This window comes from Lipotes vexillifer, unplaced genomic scaffold, assembly GCF_000442215.2.
Source record: "Lipotes vexillifer unplaced genomic scaffold, Lipotes_vexillifer_v1.1 scaffold920, whole genome shotgun sequence".
Classification (NCBI taxonomy): domain Eukaryota; kingdom Metazoa; phylum Chordata; class Mammalia; order Artiodactyla; family Lipotidae; genus Lipotes; species Lipotes vexillifer.
In genome coordinates this window covers 1,597,739-1,611,495 of record NW_006783413.1, presented here as the reverse complement: position 1 = coordinate 1,611,495, position 13,757 = coordinate 1,597,739, and the positions used below count along the sequence as shown (strand labels likewise).

The following is a 13,757-nucleotide window of genomic DNA, read 5'->3' as shown; positions in this document are numbered from 1 at the left end:
CACTACCCTCCCTGTATCCTGTTGTTGACACAGGGAATGTGCTCTGTGAGGTCAGGAACTGCTGTCACAGGCAGGAAGCAGAGCCAAGGCAACAACTGCTACCCTGCAAAGTTTAGGGGAGGCTTTGTGAGAAGAGATGGGAGGAAATACGGGCTGTCTTGGCTACCCCAGCAGGCTCCAGGAGGTTGGCCTCCAGCCCACTGCCCCATCCATCTCCCCTCCCCAAGGAGAAGCACAAGCACTCACGGTTCCCCAAAACAGTGGCAACAGCTACTGCTAACATGACTTCTCTTTGATCCTGCAGAATCAGAGCTCCTCAGCCTTCAAGAAATTGGAACTACTGCAATTCCATCACTTCCCAAAACTACTCTTGCAGTTTTGGCACTGATTTTAAAGCTTTTTCCAGGGTGGGATACAGGAAAAACTATTAAGTCAAATAAATAAAATAACTGCAGATTGAACTCAGTGCCCTCAGACTTGGCTGTTCAGTAGGGTAGGCAAAGAGCCAACTGGTTCTACCACTTTCAATTCTGTGTGCTACTTTCCAGAAATGAGAGCTGATTTAGGTAGTCTCCCTACCTAAAGGGCATTAGAGACCTAATGGTCCAGCCACGTAAAACTTCTGACCATTTCTTCCCACGCTTCTCCCATCTTACGCCTTGGCTGACACTGCCTACCAGGCATGCTCTCTCCCACAACCCTTTCTGAAGTGCTTCTAACCTTCTTTTAAAGCCCAGCTCAAACCTCACTTACTATAAGATGTTCTCCTAAATCCCACACCCACTCCTGTATTAACTTAATTTAACCTCTGTTATAAAATGGCACCCCTCACCCTTTCCACTTTTTAGATAGCCTTGTATCTGTCTCCAACAACAAATCTGGCAGACAATGATTAAGTTTCATAGATCTTTGTTCACATCTTTCAGTATCTCATACAAAGAAGACCTTTAGGAAATATTTGTTAAACAGAACGGAATTCAAGCCGCATTCAGAGAAGTTGCTCTGCTGGTCCGGCTTTGGTTTGCTATGGACACAATATGGTGCTCTTCCTCTTTACATGTCTTCTTTTGTTAGCTTGCTTTGAATATTAACTCTTTAAAAAGAATTTTACTATTTTCCTTCCTATATATGATTTTTGAGTTTTTTTAATTGAATATAGTTTATATAACATAAAATTCACCCTTTTAAAGTGTACAGTTAGTTCAGTGGTTCTTAGTATATTCACAAAGTTGTGTAATTATTACCACTATCTAATTCCAGAATGTTTTCATCAACCCAAAAAGAAACCCTGCACCCATTAGCAGTCACTCCCCACTGCCACTCCACTCCTCCCCCACCAGCCCCATAACCACAAATCTACTTTCTATCTCTGACATATGTGGTTTTAACAAAGCTTACAGTACTCTTAACTGTGCTTTTATTATACCGTAAAGCCAAACTTTACCTTCAAAATGAAACAGTTTCTCTTATTTTAACATAACTCTAAAGAAAAATGTGATTTAACACAGCAACTTACTAAGGCATCATTTCAGGATACAAAACAAAAACTCTTACCAGGGGCTTCCCTGGTGGCGCAGTGGTTGAGAGTCCGCCTGCTGATGCAGGGGACACAGGTTCGTGCCCCAGTCCGGGAAGATCCCACATGCCGCAAAGTGGCTGGGCCCGTGAGCCATGGCCGCTGGGCCTGCGCGTCCGGAGCCTGTGCTCCGCAACAGGAGAGGCCACAACAGTGAGAGGCCCACGTACAGCAAAAAAAAAAAAAAAAAAAAAAAAAAAAACCTCTTACCAGAAAAATCAGCTTACATGTCTACTTGCCCATTTGTTTTTGTTTTGTTAAGCTTCTTACTTAAGTATAATGTTCATATAGAAAAGTACACCTATCATAAGGTATACTTTGATAAGTTTTCAAAAACTGAATACAAGTATAACCATCATCCAGATCAAAAACCAAACAGAAGCCCCACCATGTCTCTCTTTCAGTCACTAACCACCTCCAAAGAGTAACCACTATCCTGACTTCTAGCAGCATACATTACTTCTGCTTATTCTTGTACTTTTATAAATAGAAGCATAAAGTTTGCAACATAGAAAACTTCTACAGTTAAATTCTGTGCCTTGTAATACTCACCATAATCTTCTTGTACAAAGCCATGACATTATCATCATCAAATGGTAGAAAGCCACACATAAGTACATATAAAAGTATGCCCATGCTCCAAACATCTGCCTGAGAAGGAGGAAAAAAATAATAATTAAAAAAAAATTAGAACGCATTTCAAAATGGCTCTACATAGAATCTTCACAGAGCTGGAAAAGAGCTCAGCAATCATCCAATTCAACCTGCTCCTTGTACAGTCTGAAGCCCAGAAAGGAAGGCTTGTCCAAAGTCACCCAGTCAATGGCAGGCCACCCAGGTGGGTCTCTTGACCAGTGAGCAGTTCAGTTCAGAGTGACCAGTTCAGTGCACTCCCCTCTAATGCTCAAGAGAAAATCATTTCTAGTTGGCTGGGATGGATTGGGCATGATAAGGAAGAAGATGAGATTAAGTATCTGATTCTTTTATAAATTTATTTAGGCTGCAGTGGGTCTTAGTTGCAGAATACAGGATCTTTGCTGTGGCATGGGGGATCTTTTCTTTTTCGTTTTTTTTTTTTCAATTGTGGCATGCATGTGGGATCTAGTTCCCCGACCAGGGATCAAACCTGGGCCGCCTGCATTGGGAGTGCAGAATCTTACCCACTGGACAACCAGGGAAGTCCCTAGGTCTCTGATTCTGAAAGACAAAACTATAGTGCTACTGAGGGTTTACTACATATGATGATTATGTAAACATGCATGGGGATATCAAAACAAGTCTTAAAATTTACTGCTGATAATCTGCAAATGTAACTAAGCTATACTGTAAAGTCCTCTCTATGTAGAGACACCTTAATAAAGTTCAACAATTGATTTTTCAAGGATCGAGAATAGAAATTAGCCTGCCAGCACAAATAGCCCTACAAATCTCAAAATCCCAGAAAGGATACAGTATAAACTAACACGACATTGTAAAGCAACTATACTCCAATAAAAATTTTTTTTAAAAAGGGGGGGGAGGGGCCAAGAAAAAAAAGTCCCAGAAAGGAGCTTAGCCTTTATGTAAGATATCCACGCCACCAATGACTGAGAAGTCACAGTTCCCACCCTCATCTGAGCCTTAGGAAAATTTTAAGAGGTAAAAGGGCAGCATGTAGCATGTTTAAAGAAAAAAAAAGGTGGGGGGGAAAGGAGAGAGGGGAGAAACAGAGTTAAAATAACTTCAGCAGCATCACACATCTAGGTAGTACCTATATTAAATAACACAAATTTCACACCTAGTCCTGCCTACCAAATCGCATCAAATTATTAGGACTCAACTAGGAAGCCCCGAGTGAACAATTTACTTTCAAGCAAACACCAGATTTTTCTTCCAAGTTGCAGGAGGTCAGAAATTAACCATTTATGCCTGAAAGATATCAAATGCTTCATCTATAAATTGAGTCTTGACGGCATGGCACTCCTGACCAGGGTGTTATAGTCAAGGTAAAGAGACTACACAGGGAAGAGTGGGCTAACATGGCCTCATCAAATGCCATAAGAAGAGGTCAAATGAGAGATTACATCTGAGGTTAAAGGAAAAGACGAAGAAAATAGTAGTAACGTCCCCACGGAAATCTACAAAAAAGCCTACTAGAGAGGAAAAAAAAAACAGAAAAAGTATTCTTTAGTTAACGCATCAAAACACCTTCACTTCACTGTTTTGAAATGGATATGAGAATAAATGAATCAACTAAAACCATAAACCAAAGAAAATACAAGTAAATCTATAAGCTACCAACTGCCAAATAAGAAAAAAATAACTGGGGGGAAGAGGGGTTTGAAACCACTTCCTCTGAGAAATTACAAAATGAATTAGAGATGTTTACCATAGAACATTCCTTAAAGCACGATCTGGACCATGAGCAACAGAATAACCTAAAGTACTTTTTTTAGAATGAAGATTGCTAAAGCCCCACCTTAAAAAACAAAACCACAATCTCTAAACATGCACAGCCCTGAGCTCTGCATATTTTAACAAGTGCCCCCAGACAATTCCTTGGTACACTGTCCTTAAGAAACTGTCCTAGAAGGATAGAAAGTTGAACTAAAATGGATAAGAAAACAAGATCCTATAGGAAAATCCTGATGCATTCAAACCAGCAGGGCCTCATCGCCAGACCTCTAGGAATCTTGTGAGCATCAGGCATATGATTACCACTCCTTCTGGGAGACTGAATGGAACAGTGAAAAGAGTAGAGGTGTGCAGTAAGGCCTCACTCAGTTCAAATCTTGACCCATAGTTGCCAGCTGTGACCCTGCAAAGGCACTTAATTTCTGAGCCTCAATTTCTTCATCTTCTTTATCTTACGAAACAGAGTAACAGTATTCGCTCCAAAGGATTCTTGTGAAAGGATCTATCGTGTGGAACCCTTGCACACTGTTATGGGAATGTAAAATGTTGCTGCCACTACAGAAAAGAGTGTGGCAGTTCCTCAAAAAATTAAAAATAAAATTACCATATGATCTAGCAATTCCATATTTGGGTGTATATCCAAAAGAATTGAAAGCAAGGTCTCAAAGAGATATTTGTTTCTATCAGCATTATTCACAATAACCAAAAGGTGGAAGCAATCCCAGTGTCTACCTATGGATGAATGGAAAAATAAAATGTGATATATACATGCAATGGTATGTTATTCAAGCTTAAAAAGGAACGAAATTCTGATACATGCTACACAACATGGATGAAGCTTGAAGATATTACACTATGTGAAATAAAGCAGTCACACACACAAAAAAATATTGTATGATTCCACTATACAAAGTACCTAGAATAGTCAAACTCATAGAGATAGAAAGTAAAAGGGGGCTTCCCTGGTGGCACAGTGGTTAAGAATACGCCTGCCAATGCAGGGGACACAGGTTCGAGGCCTGGTCTGGGAAAATCCCACATGCCACAGAGCAACTAAGCCCGTGAGCCACAACTACTGAGCCTGTGCTCTAGAGCCCGTGAGCCACAACTACTGAGCCCGTGTGCCACAACTACTGAAGCCCGTGCACTAGAGCCCGTGCTCCGCAACAGGAGAAGCCACTGCAATGAGAAGCCTGTGCACTGCAATGAAGAGTAGCCCCCACTCAACGCAACTAGAGAAGACCCACTTGAAGCAACAAAGACCCAATGCAACCAAAAATAAGTAAATAAATAAAACTGATTCTTTAAAAAAAAAAAATTCAAATTGAGGGACATTTTACAAAATAACTGGCTTCCTCAAAGATTTCAAGGTCATGAAGATAAAGAAAGCCTAAGGAACTCTTTCAGATTAAAGAAGACCAAAGAAACACAACAATGCGATGTATGATCCTGAATGGAATCCTGGACTGGAGAGAAAATATAGCTATAAAGGACCTTACTGGTACAATTAACACCATCTGAATGTGAATTGTGGATTAAATAATTGTATCAGGGACTTCCCTGGTGGTCCAGTGGTTAAGAATCCACCTTCCAACACAGGCGGCGCAGGTTCGATCCTTGGTTGTGGAACTAAGATCCCACATGCCACAGGGCAACTAAACCCAAGCGCTCTAGAGTCCACGCGCCGCAACTACTGAACCCGCCCACCCTGGAGCCCGCGCACTGCAACGAAGAGCCCACGCACCGCAACGAAGAGCCCACACACCGCAACCAAGACCCAATGCAGCCAAATAAATAAATAAATAAATATTTAATAAATTGTATCAATGTTAAATTCTCTGATTTCAATAACTAAAGTGTGGTTATAGAAGAGTCCTTCCTTTAGGAAATATATACATGGTATTTAATGATAAAGGGGTATGATGTCTCCAACTTACTCTCAGTTGGTTCAAAAAATAATACACACACATATAAACATAGAGAATGATAAAACAAATAGGGAAAAATGTAAACAATTATGAATTTGGCTAAATATATACAGAAGTTCCTCATTCCACATTTGTGACTATTCTGTAAGTTTGAGATTATATCCAAATAAAAGGTCACCAAAAACAAGTCAGTCCCCATCTTCTCATGTTACAAATTAAGTAAACCGGCATATCTCAAAGTTTCTCCCGCATAACACCAGTTCCAAAAGATGCTCCACGTAAAAACTGGATTCTGTAGGTGCATAAAATTAAGACCAGCTGCTGTCTGTGATGTTCTACTCTCAAAGGACACTGTACAGGGCTTCCCTGGTGGCGCAGTGGTTGAGAGTCTGCCTGCCGATGCAGAGGACGCGGGTTCGTGCCCTGGTCCGGGAAGATCCCACATGCCGCGGAGCGGCTGGGCCCGTGAGCCATGGCCGCTGGGCCTGCGCGTCCGGAGCCTGTGCTCCGCAACGGGAGAGGCCACAACAGTGAGAGGCCCGCGTACCGCAAAAAAAAAAAAAAAAGACACTGTACAGAAACATATTAAGATTTGGAGATGTCCTTAACTAAAGAAAACTGTTCAACCTAGCATTTCCAGATCTTCTGACAACTAAACCTTTTTAATTTTATGATACTAATATCAGCAAAACCAGTACTCCAGAGAGTGGAAGGGGCTGACTAGCTTGCAGTAGCCAGTGGTTAAGCAGGCAATGCCCTGGCCTTCTGAGCCTGGGGACTGCTGGTCTTGAGTAGCTGGCTGTGAACAAAGTACACATTTTCTCTGTGCTAACCAGCATCTCTGAAAACTGCGCCTATAATCCTGGCCTCATGTTCTACCTGGCTGGACTAATCAGTCTAAAACTATGGCACAGTTAAACACAAAAGCAACCACAACAAGGACACCAGAAATATATCCTTGTTTCAGAAGTATACTGTGTATTATTATATTTATTGCAAGTTGTTCATTTCACTTATTACTTTACATATCTCACTCTCTGAATAGACAGCTCTTTGATTAACAAGTTTATTTCTTACCTCATTACACCCTCAACATACAGTGCCTGACTCACTACAGGTCACCAATAAACATATATTGGTTATATATTGAATTAATCAGTGAATAATTACCTCTGATCCCAGATATGATTTGCCTTGTATTAACTCAGGTGCTGCATAAGCAAGACTCCCACAGCATGTCTGCAGGTGATAATCCTTGTTACCCTGCCAATAAGATAAAAATGAAACACTTATTAACTACAGCCCTTAAGAAAATTAAAACCCTGATAAACATTCTTCAGCACAGAGAGATGCTAGATGAAGAATTATCCCAAATAATAAAAATAAAAGACTTCTTCTGACAACTCAATACTCTGCCTATGTGCATGCACGCACATGTGGCTTCCTCTTCTCTGATTTCCAATAGCACGACAACTTGACACAAAAAAAATTCTTCTCGCCTTATCTCAGTCAAGTCAGGTTCGTACTTCCCTAGGCATCCACCCATTAGCATAATAATCAGCTTAGCATACATCCAAGCACCCATGTCTTCCCACTCCCAAGTACTCAAGGAAAAAGGGTTATTTCTCTATGGGACCCTATCTCCAATATCAAATCTTTACAAATACAGAAGCGTTTCTTTTCCCCTACAGGGAAGAGAGCAAATGCTACACAGAATAGTGCCTTGGGAGTCTGCTTTCTAGACTCGGTTATAACACAAATCACAACCTGAGCTTCCAGATTGTTCAAATGAGGAATCTGCTCAACCTCCTCTGGTCTCCCACAGAAATATGGAGACATAATGAAAATGATACCACTGCCCAACAGTTATACAGAGTTCCACAAATAGCAGATGACTTGTGAAATTGTGAGATTTCATTTACAACTGCTACACACACCCAGAAGTAAGCTCCTCAGCTTAGGAAAGCTGAGGCCACCCTCTCCCAGCCAACCCCTGCTTTTTTGAGATGGTGTCTGTGTGGGTTGAATCTGTGGCCGCCATAAATAAAGGCTAAGGGAGTCTGTCACACACATTCTCCACTGCCTCCTGTGATGAACATGACTTAAAACCAGCATATCTGCTCAAAGTATGCTTTTTCTTTATTGCCTGCTGATCAAAAAAATGCCTTCTAGCATTTGGTTCCCAGACACAAGACTCGACTGACAATCTCTGAAGAGCCAAGGGAAGGAGAGGAAAATCAGAAAGAATCAGACATTCAGCCAAAGGGGCAAAATCTGCCTCCCTTTGCATGCAGCTAATTCTGATTGGGGCAGGAAATAATCATGGGACTCCAAAGGGCTGAGACAGATCTGAAATTTCAACATCCTTAATGAGGGTAGACAGCTCATTTTAGAGACTGTGAATACCATCATTAGAGAACTCGGGAAGAAGCTTCCTACAGCAGCCACACAGGAGGAAGTTCAAAGTCACCTCAAAGAGAAGGTAGGCTGGAGAGCACCAGGACCTAACTATGGAGTGCACATTAAAGAAATATATCACGGTATAAATTTTAAAGTGCATATGGACTTTATCCTTCTTCTTTTAGAAGAAAAGGGGATTGTCTCTCAAAATGTAACTAACTGCTAGTTATATAACCATTTGGATAATAAAGAACAGATTTGCACTAAATTCCCAAAACTCATATCTAAATGAACAAAGGCATCATCTAGTGGCAACACACTCTAACTGCAAGAACATGGTCAATTCAGCATTCACACTGTGACGGCTTCCTGTCACCTAGGTGCTGTAAATTCTCTCACAGCATACCCATGGGGTCTTCAGCAGGACCAACCCTGGACCTAGAGCAGTGGTTTTCAACCTTGGCTATATATTAAAATCATCTAGAGAACTTATAAAAACCATGAAATTGAACATTTTTCTCAATGGATGCAACCAGGCTCAATAAAGACTAAGTGGAAGTCAGTGTAAGATAACATACTAAGACGTACACTGACAAAGGAAATAAATGCATTTCTATCTCTGCACTTACCTTGGGTTTTGCACAGAGACCAAAGTCGATCAGCTTTAATTTATGATCTTCATCAAACAACAAATTTTCCTGAAAAAAAGATATTTTCGTAACTATATACTGTCTTCCTTATGTCACATCCCACCTCTAGCTATTTCTAAAATCACTTTAAGGTTGTTTATATTAAACAGCGTGGGTACAAGAATGAAAATCATTAAAAAAGAATGAAATGAGAAGAAGAACATAAGGGAAGAGAAGATGAATGTTGATAACTATCCTGCTTCCCCTCAAGACACATTAGCATAAACCATTTTCTTTGGTGCTCTGAGGTTCAACTACGAGCAAACACAATGTGTGCCAAAAGCAAGTTTGAACAAAAAGAGCAAGTTTGAGCTCAAATCAAAGTGTTGGATAGAAACAGAGGGAAAAGGATAGAAACTGCCATATCTTGTTAGACCAATTCTAGGTCCCTAACCCTAGTACCAAATAACATTAAAATCCATGGTCACTATCATGCATATCAGTCAGAGCCTACAGACTTAAGAGTTATCAAATTTTTATTCTGTCCTTGAAAAGTTGAGTCTGTCCATTCCACTGAACTGTTCCTTTCTGAAGCATAATGGAATTAAAATTAAAGGAAGATGGTGTCAGGAAGAGAGTATGGAGAGGAAAATACTCAATGACAATATTCTCAAAGAAAATACTAAAACTCTTCTTTCCTAGAAATAAAACCCTGAGGTTCATATTCTGCAGCTGACTACAAAGATATTTATAATGTCACACATAATTGACAGAGAAAAAGAATGCCAATAATAAGTCCAACCTGAAGAGCCTACCCGGAGTCAAAAGTCAAGGAGGAAAAAGAAGTGATACATTAGGAATAGAACAACAACAACAACGAAAAGCAAAGTCCAGACAAATTCTAAACAGAAAGAACATTTGGAAACCTAGTAATGACAGGTAAATGATGTTCAACTCTCAGGTGACCATCTGTGAAGCAGTCACTTACTGGTTTGAGGTCCCTGTGAGCAAAGCCTTGGCTGTGCACGTAAGCAACTGCAGACACTATCTGACGGAAGACAACTCGGGTCTCCTCCTCCGACAGGCGATCCTGGGAAATTATGTAGTCAAACAGCTCTCCTCCAGGGCAATACTTAAGAGCAACAGTCACATAAATATTGTTACTACTTACAGAAATCGCTTCAGAGGAATTTAAAATAAAAAATTATACCTAACTCAGAGATATTATTAATTCAATTTACAAGCAAGGGAACAAACTAAGTAAGGCACATTCAAAAATACACTCTCAGTATTCTAAGAGAACAACAGCTCTTGGTCTTGAGCAGTTTTATTACCAGTAAGTAGAAGTAGAACCAACTACCACTGTGATTTTAAGTTCATTCAGGGTTTTTATATTTTTATAGCAAAGTATTAATACCCATTCTAATCTTAATGCACTCACATTTAGTGTAGTTACTTGAAACAAACAAAAACCCAGCAGCAATTATTGCTTCTCCATCCGGAAGATCAGTGATTTTCAGTCTATACCAGAAAGAACCAATTATACAGAAGTTCCTCAGAGGCTATGAAAGAATGGGTACCAGAGCACAAAGCTCTATCTAGGCTTTCCATCCCTTCTTCACCAGAGCAGCTCCACTATTCTGTAAATGGGGATTTCCATTTAAGATTTCATTTCATTTTAGCAATATCAATTAAAATTACAGATGGAGATAGCCTATGACCTCATAGGTTCACATTTAGGAACTGTTCCTATAGATACACTCTCACATCAAAAAACAATGCACGTTTAAGATCATTCACTGCAGCAGCATTGCTTGTTAACAGCAAAAGACTACAAACAACCCAAATGTACTCACACTACATAAAATGGCATTCCACGCAGCCATAAAAAGAAGGAAAAAAAAAAAAAAAAAGAGGAAACTCTTTATAAGCTGATATGAAACAATCTCCAATATTAAGTGAAAAAAGCAAGGTGTAAAAGAGAATATACTGATATAATGATTTGCAAAAAGCATTATGCTGAATAAAAGAAGCCAAATACAAGAGTACACACTGGGGGCTTCCCTGGTGGCGCAGTGGTTGAGAATCTGCCTGCCAATGCAGGGGACACGGGTTCGAGCCCTGGTCTGGGAATGATCCCACATGCCGCGGAGCAACTGGGCCCGTGAGCCACAACTACTGAGCCTGCGCGTCTGGAGCCTGTGCTCCGCAACAAGAGAGGCCGCGACAGTGAGAGTCCCGCGCACCGCGATGAAGAGTGGCCCCCACTTGCCACAACTAGAGAAAGCCCTCGCACAGAAACGAAGACCCAACACAGCCAAAAATAAATAAATTAATTAATTAATTAAAAAAGAGTACACACTGTATGATTCTATTTTTATCAAGCTCTAGAATAGGTAAAACTAATCTCTGGTGATAAAAATCAGGTCAGTGGTTGTTGAGAAGGGCCCTGGGATGGTGGGGTAACAGGGATTAACTTCAAGGGTCAGGAGAAAACTTTCTAGTGTAGTGGAAATGTTTTATACCCTGAGTGGGGTGGGAAATACATGGGTATGTACCTTTTTCAAAAACTATGTACCTAATGTGTTCATTTTCTTGTATATAAATTATACCTAGTCAATTTTTTAAATGCTATCCAATAAGATTTACATAAAGAAAACAGCCTACTTTGTATTTTCAAATAAAGAAATACAAAATAAAGTAAACAAAAACATCAAAAGTCTCTATGAATATGCATTGATGGTCTCCAAGCTAAAATGTTAAATAGGGGGGGAAAAAGGTACAGAATAATATTATAGTATGTGACCACTTGTGTGACAGAAACCAGTAAGCTACACATACACATAAATATATATGAAAACACATATATATATATAAAATATACATAAGTATTTCTAAGTACATGGAAAATACATAGGAAACCAAAAAAGTAAGTGATTGACATAAGGGAAAGGAAACAGGATGACTGGGACAGAGGAGAGAGAGAATTTTACTTTTCAATATATACTCTCTCTTATCTTTTTTTTTTTTAATATTTATTTTTTTTATTTATTTTCTTTCTTTCTTTTTTTTTTTGGCTGTGTCTTAGTTGTGGCACACAGGATCTTCCTCGAGGCATGCGGGATCTTTCACTGTGGTGCAGGCCTCTCTCTAGTTGTGGCAAGCAGGTTTTCTCTCTCTAGTTGTGGAGCACAGGCTCCAGAGCACAGGGCCTCTGTAGTTCGTGGCACACAGGCTCTCTAGTTAAGGCACATGGGCTCAGTAGTTGGGGCACGAAGGCTTAGTTGCCCCACAGCATGTGGGATCTTAGTTCCCCAACGAGGTATCAAACCTGCATCCCCTGCATTGGAAGGCGGACTCTCCACCACTGGACCACCAGGGAAGTCCCCTCTCTTGTATCCTTTAAATTTTGTCCCATGTTCATGGATTTTGGTTGTTTTGAAGTATTTAATTTGGACAAAAGGATCAACTTTTAAAAAGGCTTTAAATTCACCACTGTAAACCATGTGGGTGGATCTACAGTGTAATAAAGAGAAAATGGTCCTATGTCCGAAACTTTCAGCATTATGAATTTTAAAATGTGCTTTTAAAACAGTTAATCTGTCAAAATGATGTGCAGTTACAAATTATTTGGCTGAGACTAAGGAAAATGAAATGAGATGAATGATACATGTTCTAAAGACTTTACATTTCAAGCCAAAAGGGGCAGGTTAAAACTTGAAAGAGTTTGGTTCAAATAACACATACATTAAAGTCTACCTCTAGGCTGCGGGTTGAACTGTGTCATTCCAAAAAGATATGTTCAAGTCCTAACACCTGGTACCAGTGAATGTGACCTTATATGTCAATAAGGTCTTTATAGATGTAATCAAGTCAGAATGAGGTCATACTGGATTAGGGTGGAACCTAATCCAATTGTTTGTGTCCTTGTATGAAGAGATAAATTTGGACACAGACATAGACACACAGGTAAGACAACACCATTTGAAGACAGAGGAAGAGATGGTGCATCTATAAGCAAAGGAATGCCAAGGATTGCCAGCAACCATGTGAAACTAGGAAGGAGGCATAGAACAGACGATTCAGAAGGAAGCAACCATGTACACACCTTGATTTCAGACTTCTAACCTCCAGAACTATGAGACAGTAAGTTCTTGCTTTAAACCACATTTGTGGCAGCCCTAGGCCAATACATCATATAAAACTGAAATGAATCCTTCCCTCTAGGAACAAATTCTAACATATTCTGTCCACTAAAGTACACCATCCCATTAGGAGGGTATCAGAAAGGATACATTTACAATGTATCTCCAATTTATTATATATGCCTACTTGATCTAAATTGTTACAGAACTCAAACAGGTAAGCCACTTAACATTTAATCTTTCAGGTGAAATGTACTTTTCCCATAACTATTGATAAAATGAGTGAGAATGGTCTGAATGTTTGTGTCCCTCCAAAAATTCATGTGTTGAAATCCTAACCCCCCAAAGATGGTGGCATTAGAAAGTGGGGCCTTTGGGAGGTGATTAGGTCATGAGGGCAGAGCCCTCATGAATGAAATTAGTGCTCTTCTAAAAGAGGATCCAGAGAGATCCCCAGCCCTTTCTATCATATAAGGACACAGCAATAAGGTACCAGTTATGAACCAAGAAGAGCACCCTCACCCGACCATGATGGTGCCTTGATCTTGGAATTCCCAGCCTCCAGAATTGTGAGAAATGAATTTCTGTTGTTTAGAAGCTTCCCAGTCTGTGATATCTTGTTATAGCAGCCCAAACAGACTAAGACAATGACCAAATAACTTTAGGTCTCTGGAACATACTACTG

General features: G+C 40.1%; 1 protein-coding gene across 1 annotated transcript in view; it reads right to left on the bottom strand.

The window, feature by feature from the left end:
- Positions 1 to 13,757, bottom strand: part of MELK (maternal embryonic leucine zipper kinase) — an 86,373-nt gene that overhangs the window by 60,509 nt on the left and 12,107 nt on the right. The window contains 4 exon segments of the mRNA XM_007455994.1: positions 2,129 to 2,227; positions 7,069 to 7,161; positions 8,928 to 8,996; positions 9,916 to 10,059. Coding sequence (XP_007456056.1) covers positions 2,129 to 2,227; positions 7,069 to 7,161; positions 8,928 to 8,996; positions 9,916 to 10,059 — 405 coding nt within the window.